The sequence below is a fragment of the Melanerpes formicivorus genome, unplaced genomic scaffold (genome assembly GCF_026170545.1).
Source record: "Melanerpes formicivorus ecotype bairdi unplaced genomic scaffold, bMelFor1.0.p_v2 SCAF_70, whole genome shotgun sequence".
Classification (NCBI taxonomy): domain Eukaryota; kingdom Metazoa; phylum Chordata; class Aves; order Piciformes; family Picidae; genus Melanerpes; species Melanerpes formicivorus.
Window position 1 is genome coordinate 1632375 of NW_027142422.1, and position 8173 is coordinate 1640547.

General features: G+C 43.5%; 1 protein-coding gene across 1 annotated transcript; it reads right to left on the reverse strand.

Moving 5' to 3' along the window:
• Positions 1 to 689: 689 nt before the first annotated feature.
• TLR7 (toll like receptor 7) lies at positions 690 to 6672 on the reverse strand. The gene is made up of 2 exons (XM_068163123.1): positions 6450 to 6672; positions 690 to 4917 (listed from the first exon to the last, which is right to left on the reverse strand). Exons 1-2 carry the CDS (start codon positions 6450 to 6452, stop codon positions 1777 to 1779), a joined length of 3144 nt encoding a protein of 1047 aa, XP_068019224.1. The 5' UTR covers positions 6453 to 6672; the 3' UTR covers positions 690 to 1776.
• Positions 6673 to 8173: the final 1501 nt, after the last annotated feature.

Consider the following 8173-nt stretch of genomic DNA (forward strand, 5'->3'; position numbering starts at 1 on the left):
AAAGCTGACAGCTGAATACTGAAGGGAAGCCCTAAGTCCTCAGGGAGGAACCAGATCAGCCAGAAGCCAAGGAGGCAAGTGAAAGGTGATTACTTGGAAATCAGCAGTAAAAGCTTATTAATGGGTTTCCCCCATTCTTTACACTTCTTCCAGTTTCTCTTCTTTTTACCTTCCTTCCTTTGTTTCTTCTCAATTCCTCTTTCTTTTACTTCATTTTCACAATCTGCCTTTTGCCTTGCCCTCAGTCTATCTGCTGTTCTGCTTCCTCCTCACTCTCACACGGCAGCTCCATGCACAGGAACTCCCTTTAACTCATTCTGACACACAACCTGCAAGTCTGTCTTAATTTGCTTCTAGCATACATTCCCACTTTAGCACATGCACATGCTAGAGTCATTGTCATGACATTTGTCAGACTTATGAGATTCTTGACAATGCAACAGCGAGTTCCCATACCATGCCTCTAAAAGCCCCTGACCACAGTCCCACCAGAACTTCCTTTCCCCAGTGATCAGGGCTGTGACCCAGTCAGGCAGAAATGGCAGGCTCCAAAATGAAAGTTAATTGTTCTTATAGAACAGAATAGAACAGAATTAACCATGCTGGAAAAGACCTTCGAGAGCATCAAGTCCGACCTGTCACCCAGCACCATCTAATGAACTAAACCATGGCACCCAGTGCCTCGTCCAGTCTCTTCTTAAACACCTCCAGTGATGGTGATTCCACCACCTCCCTGGGCACATTCCAATGGCAAATCTCTCTGTGAAGAACTTCTTCCTAACATCCAGCCTAAACCTCCCCTGTGACAGCTTGAGACTGTGTCCTCTTGTCCAGTCCTCTTGTTCTGGTGCTGGTTGCTTGGGAGAAGAGACCACCCCCCACCTGGCTACAACCTCCCTTCAGGTAGCTGTAGACAGCAATAAGGTTTCCTCTGAGCCTCCTCTTCTCCAGGCTAAGCAACCCCAGCTCCCTCAGCCCTCATCCAAAACCCTCCCCAGCTTTGTTGCCCTTCTCTGGACACATTCCAGCAATTCAACATCTTTCCTAACCCAAGGCGCCCAGCACTGGACACAGTGCTCAGTTTTCCCCTGCTCCTAAAATCAAAGCTTGAGCTGTGCTCAGGGTATTTTCTGAGGCAGATATGTGGGGAATCTTTTTTGCATTGTTTTGTTTTCCATAAATACACCAAATACAGAAACTACGGTTTCCTATTAAAATCACTTTTACTTGGAGAGTGATCTGAACAGCAGCAACTTGAGGCCCGGCCAGACTCCTCCCAGCAGTCTGTGTACCAGAGTAAGCCCAACCAGTGACTTATGCACTACACCTGACCCCCCCACAGGAGGTGCTGGAGGCCTCCAGTGAACTAAAAGCTGGAAGTGGAGATTCTGTTCTAAACCATGGACTTCCAGTGGGTAGTGCATCTTGTCTTGCTATGCAGCTAGCAACACCAAGCAAGGTGTATGTCAGCTAAACAGCTGTGCTGGCAGCAGTTTCTGTTCAGTGTTGTCACAGCAAAACAAGTGAACAATCAGCTTTGGGGCTAATTGTGCATTTCATTTTGGGGCATGATACCACAGTTACATTTATCACAGAACCAGCAAGGTTGGAAGAGACCTCAAAGATCATCAAGTCCAACCTGTCACCACAGACCTCATGACTAACCCATGGCACCAAGTGCCACATCCAATCCCCTCTTGAACACCTCCAGGGATCCTCCATGCTTCCACAGTTTCTCCAAATGAAGTTTAGGATTTTTTGCATCGAAGTGTAGAGCTAAACAGTTTCTTGGAGTAGCTTATTGTAAGCCAGAGTGTTGCTCGTAGCTATTGCATTTTTCAGGCACTGCCAGAAGTAGGGCTGAGAGCGAGGGTTAGTTGGCCACTCCAGCACAGAACTTCTGCACAGCCTTTTCCTCAGCCGGACATACCGGGACTTCTGCAAAACCTTCTCAAGAAATATCAAGATAACAACATCCATTTTCTCATCTAGAAGCCGCTGGTGGGCCATGTAAAATGTTGTCTTGAAGCTGCCACTTTTAATATACTTGTTGGTCAGCACAAATATGGTCTTTTTGCTCAGCTGAATGCTGTGGGAGAGGTTGTCAAAGACTGGCTGTCCTGGGAGCCAGTCCCTTTCTTCCAAGCATAAATTGAACTGTCTGGCTTTTTGATCTTCCAGCCTTTCAACCAGTTCTGTCATCACCCACTCATTCACAGCTGGGTCTTCATTGTCATAGGCCACAAAAGCATCATAGCAAGCATCTGGCGAAGAGAAACGTTGATAGCCCTTCAGCTTGGCAGCACAGTAATGATAACTATACCACACGTCCCAGAAATAAAGATGGCTTGTCACTGCAAGGACCATAATGCCTAGGACAGTAGAAGCTGACAGAGCATACATGATCAAATATGAGGTGTCTAGCTCACAGGTGTACAGATCCAACAAAACAAGGCTCTTTCCTTTGTGTGCCCCTGGGCCCGCACAGGTCACATCTGTGGCCAGCAGAGGAATGGTCACTTGAGTCTGGTTGATCCACCAAACAAACCACACGGCGTCACAGTTGCACTTGAAAGGATTGTTGTGCAAAAGCAGCATCCTGAGGTTGCTGATGACATTTTCAGGGAAGCTAGATTTCTTAATTATTTGGATGTTGTTTGAGCTGAGATCCAAGTACTTCAGTTTAAAAGCCCCTCTGAGAAAATGTTTGGTTAGTTCTTGAATGCGATTGTTTCTGAGCATCAGGTTCTGGAGTGTCGAAGAGCAATTAGAGAGTTGCCGGGGAACAGTGGTCAGAAGGTTATTGCTGAGGTCCAGAGTTTCTAATTTCTTTAGATGCTGGAGGCCTCCCCAGTTGAAACTCTTCATGTTGTTGTTGGTGAGGTTCAGGATCTTGAGTTCTGGAGGCATAGATTCAAAAACTCCGTGAGGTAAAAAACTAAGCGAGTTGAAGGAGATATCCAGTTGCTTCAGGCTGGTCAGGTTCTTGAAGAATGACAAGTAGATAGCATTCCCATCCCTCCATAAAACATCCAAACGGTTTCCTCTGAATTCTAAAATCTGGAGAGACTGACTTTCCATTCCAGTGCTAGAAGAAGTAGAAATCGCATTCTCATTCATCATCAGCTTCTTCAGGTGGGCCAAGTTTTTCATGAAACTGAGCACATGAGTGACACCTTCTGCTAGGAAATAATGTTTGTTATAGCTCAGGTCTAGAATTTCTAAAAGCTTTAGCTCTTGGAAAGCAGTTGAGTAGAGCAAATCAACCCTGTTGTTAGAAAAATCCAGGTATTTCAAGCCAGACAGGTAGGAGAATTCACTTCCATTTAAGGTCTGACTTATGGCATTATCTGACAAGTTGAGACACCTGACGGAGCTAAGATTGCGGAAGTCTGAGGGGTTAATAAAGAATATGTTGTTTCTGCTTAAATCCAGCGTCTCTCCATAGCTCAGGCAGTCTTGCTTAACTGGAGATTGGTAGGAAGCAGCCTCTTTGTCTTTGGACCTGCAGCTTCGCCCATACACGTCATAAGTGAAATAATGCATCTCTTGTAACAGTTGCCTGTTGTACTGCTCTACTGAGACGCTAGGACTAGAGCAAAAGCCATAAAAGCTGTTTTCACCTGAAGAAGGAGAAATTTTATTCACTGAGAGGTCTATGAGTTTAAGAGATGGAAATTTCCTGAACACTCTTAGGTCAGCGACTTTAATAAAATTAGTCCCAAGATCCAACACTGTTAGATTTCTCAGACTGAGCAGCGGATCCAGATTTTCTTCTCTCAGTTCTTTAAAGACATAACCCCTGACCCTCAGAGTTTCCAGACTAGTGAGGGAAGAAAATGTCTTAGACAGATTCAAGGAAGGAGAATACATCTTCACTTCAAAATTAAAGGACAGATCAAGGTCTACAAGGCTGGGAATAAACTTCAAAAACTGAGCATCTCCAATCTCCTTCAAGAGGAAGTTTTGGGAGAGGTCAAGGGTTTTGAGATTCCTGGTAGTTTTAAACCAGCTGCTGGGTATGCTCTGAAGAGAGTTGCTGTGCAGTCGCAAAGTTCTTAAGTTTTTCAATGAATCAAAAGCCTTTGAGTGTATCTCAATTGTGCTCTTGGGGCAAGGAACACAAGGATATGGGGCATTATAGCAACGTGGGCAATTGCCACTTAGATCAAGAATTTCTAGGTTGTAAAGGGCACTTAAATCCTGTTCTTGAATCACCTGAATCATGTTATTGTAAATATACAGTTCCTTTAAAGTAGAGGGTAAATTGGGTGGAATATGAGTTAGGTTGTTAGACTTCAGGGACAGAACTGTTAATCTTTTCAGCTCCAGAAAGGTTGTGTTTTCAATTTCAAATGAAACATTGCAAGGATTACGGTAGTAGCAGTTCTGCCCCAGGTACAACACCTCTAAGTTTGTTAGCTCTGAGAAATTGGATTTTTTAATAGAAAAGATAGTGTTGGCTTCCAGGCTCAGCAGACTCAAAGTAGTAGGAAGACCCCGGGGTATTGCCAGCAGCTGGTTTCCATCCAAATACAATGACTTCAGCCTGGTCAAGGATGCAAAACTGCCACTCTCAATCTCTAGTCTGCTGGCGCACACCCTATCCTTGGGCCCCATTCTGACAGGCACACAGTTGCATCTGAAGTCAATCTCCACGAGGTTGACGAGATGAGCAAAAGATGTTGGATAAATATGGGGGATATGGTTAATACTCAGGGTAAGGTTGGTAGCGGTTTTAGGGATCCCTCTGGGGACGTCGGTGAGGCGCCGATCGGTGCAGTCCACTATCACCGTACCTTCAGAGGCTTTGACATCACAAGGTAAGCTTTTGGGAAACCAAGATCCTGACAGCAGCACAGGAAATAGGAAGAGCAAGACAAATGGCAATCCATTTGACATCTTTCCACAAGGTGCCTAAAAATAAGGAAGCAGGGAGGTATTAGTTTAGTGCAATGAGAACAGCTCAGAGGATATCACACCAACCGCCTAGTGGCTCAGGCCAAATGTGGCTAACCGGATGCCAGTTACAACTTCAATTGATGTAAGCCAGGACGTGAAGTGCTGACCTTCAACAGCCATGGACAAGGCACTTGCAGCCACCATGGGAAAGAAATACTGACAACTGCTGCAGATCAAACTCCAGCAGGCCACCTTCCTTTATAAGAAGGAAGGAAAGCCTCTTCTGCAAACTGAGGTCAAACCACAGATTTGCTGCTCTTGAAAAAAATAATAAATTAATTAGAATAAACTTTTAAAGATTTGCTAAACCAAATGAAAACCTTCTGTCCAAGCACTGGAGCAGGACTGGGGCAAGGTGAGATTCCAGTCTAGATTGCCACAAATTTTCTAGGTGAACTCATACTCAGCAACTCATACTCAGGCAACTAATTTCAGGTACTTATCCAGGTTCCCTAATTCGTTGCCATCAACCTGGGCTGCACAGAGATTTACAAGACAGCAGGGGAGAGAAGTGAGAGGCCCTTCTGCTGCAGGGTCCACTCTGATCTGAATGTGGGTGGAGCTCTCCTGCCTATGCACCAGAGATTGACACTGCACGTTTAGGTGCCTAAAATTAGGTGCAACAAATCTGGGCCGTAAAAATATTCATAAATACGTTTGTAGGTTTCCTAAGAAGTCCAAAAATGCCTGAGAGATTCACAGTGCTCAGCCTTGAGCTCGCACCTAGTGCAGTATTTTTAGACACCTAAGTGTTCTTGTAGAGCCATCTTTGTGCCTCATCGCTTTGTATATCCTTCTGTTTGCTGATACCTTTTTGACACATTAGCTATTTTAACTGTAAACTGTGACATTCTGGTGCTGTGCCTATTTGCATGTGTAAAACATTGTGTCTGTTACAGTACCAGAAAATAAATGCAAGAGGACTGATTTAATTAGAACAAGCAAAGCTGACTTATGCAACATCTTTGCAACAAGAAGCCAGCTTCAAAGTACAGGCTAGAAGTATGAATAGGAATTGTCCTTTTCTCTGTGATCTATGCTTCACTTAGTAAGAAGTGTAAGGAGAACCAACCTGGTGATATTAACTAGCACGTGCACAAACCCCTAACCATTTAGGGTATGCTTCAAAAATTCAGCAACAATCCAGCTAGGTGTTTCTGCAAAAGCTTTTCTGTATGTGTTCCATATGTATTTTATGAGGTGACAGGGAAAAGAGTAGAGAAAGAAGGACACCTCAGAAGTGGTATCAGTTAGAGAAGACATAATTGTACAGAATTGTAGCATGATAGTACAACTAAATGTTAGCCAGTTGGTATTACACTTGTAGATACTTTCCTTTCTTACCATCAAGTATTGCAGATTCTAACTAGAATAGCAGATTGTTAACATTTAGAAAGCATACAGTTACATTATGTTCTTGAGAGTATTTCACAGCAGTTCCAGCCAAAGATGTCTGCAAGTAAGTTTAAAATGCAAGTCTAACTTACCATTTCCTGTCTCCTTCCAGGTCTGGCAGATTAGTCATTGGAGGAGACTGTAAATCAGAGCAAAAGAGAACAGCATAAAAGGGTCCTCACTGGTTCAGCTGAGGTGTGGAGAAGAATAGAACATGGCACAACTCACTCAGGACAGCAGCAGTAATCACTACTCCATCACTACTCTTCAGCTGGACTGCAGCTTGAGAAATAATCGAATGTGAAACAACTGCTCTAACCTACTTCCTCAAACATATGTACTTAAAATTAAAGCAACAGCATCTCATTTACTCCTCTACTCTTCATAAAAATGAGTACTCTGGTTTTAAACAAATGCTCCCATTCCTCACACCTCCAGGCGCTGTTGTGACAAAAGCGATATGTTTTTATTCGGTTTTATGTGTTTTGATTGGTTGCTTGGGTTTGGGGTTTTTTTCCTCTTGGTGTCCTGCAGTGCAATTTGCTCTCTTTGCTACTTTTGAATATGGCTTTCATTTCAAACCATAGATTTTACCTATCTGCAGTGTCATACTATAAAGGACTCTAACAAAAGCTATTGCAAGCAGATCCAAGTCTTTGGTAACCCCAAAGGGTTCCCACTTGCAAAACACTTGGTGACAGAGCATAAGACCAATCATCTAGGTGACAAGTGCATTACATAAGGGTAACATTTACTTCAGACAACTAAGGTTTACAGAAGCTTAAGTTCCTTCTTCCTCTCTCCCCCTTCCCCCCCCCCCCTTTTCAGTGTAAGCAGCACAAACAGAGCAACGGAAATTGGTAATTGATACTGGCAATACTTTACACTTTGAAATTCAGTATTTATTATTATGATTTGGAGCTCATTTCTCTTGCAAATACCTTCAAGAATTGGGACAAATATCTTCAGCTGAATACCTTGTGGAAGAAATGTTTATTAAGTAAATGGGACTTCAGGGGAGGGAAACAAATAAACCAGGAGGAAAAGTATAGTTGTAAGTGCAGAGGAAACAGCATACACAAAAGTCCAAACTGTGTGGGAAACTAATCCAGATGACTCACTAAAATCCTGCTGCGTTCTACAAGGCCATTCAGTGCATTTCTGGTATGAGGAAAGTCTTCATTGCAAACACCCTGAAACAGCTATTCCACTCTGAATATTTCACAGCCTGCATATCAGCAGGAACAAAAGTTAGTTTCCACTCATTTATAGTTATTCACTTTATTGTACAGCCAATGTGCTTAATTAGTTGTGAAACTGTGCCCAAGAGAGTAACTCGTCACAAGTCGGATAGTGAAAGTTCATTTCTTCAAGCACTAACCAGGTTCCTGGTATGAGACACTGGAACATCACTTAAACACAAGATACTTAACGCTCACTTGCTGTGGTCGTAAGGAGTGTCCAACAGTGCCCAACTACCCAAGCCTGTAATTTCAGCAGGTGGTCAGTTTCTTTGGAGATCTGCCTTGGAGGCTATACCTACAAACTCTGGAAATGTCAGTAGCTGCACCAACACTTGGCCTTCTCTTTTGGACTAGGCTAATCTTAATTTTCTCATATCAGGAGTGCATTGTCACCCAGCCAAGAGCACATGAGTTTCAGTTCCACACAGAATGAAACTGCAACTTCAGCTGGGCACTAACAGAAACACAGAGTGCTTTTCTGCCTTGTTTTCTTTTATAAACCTAAGAAGTAGCCTGGAGAAGAGGAGGGGAGACTTCATTGCTCTCTACAACTACCTGAAGGGTGGTTGTAG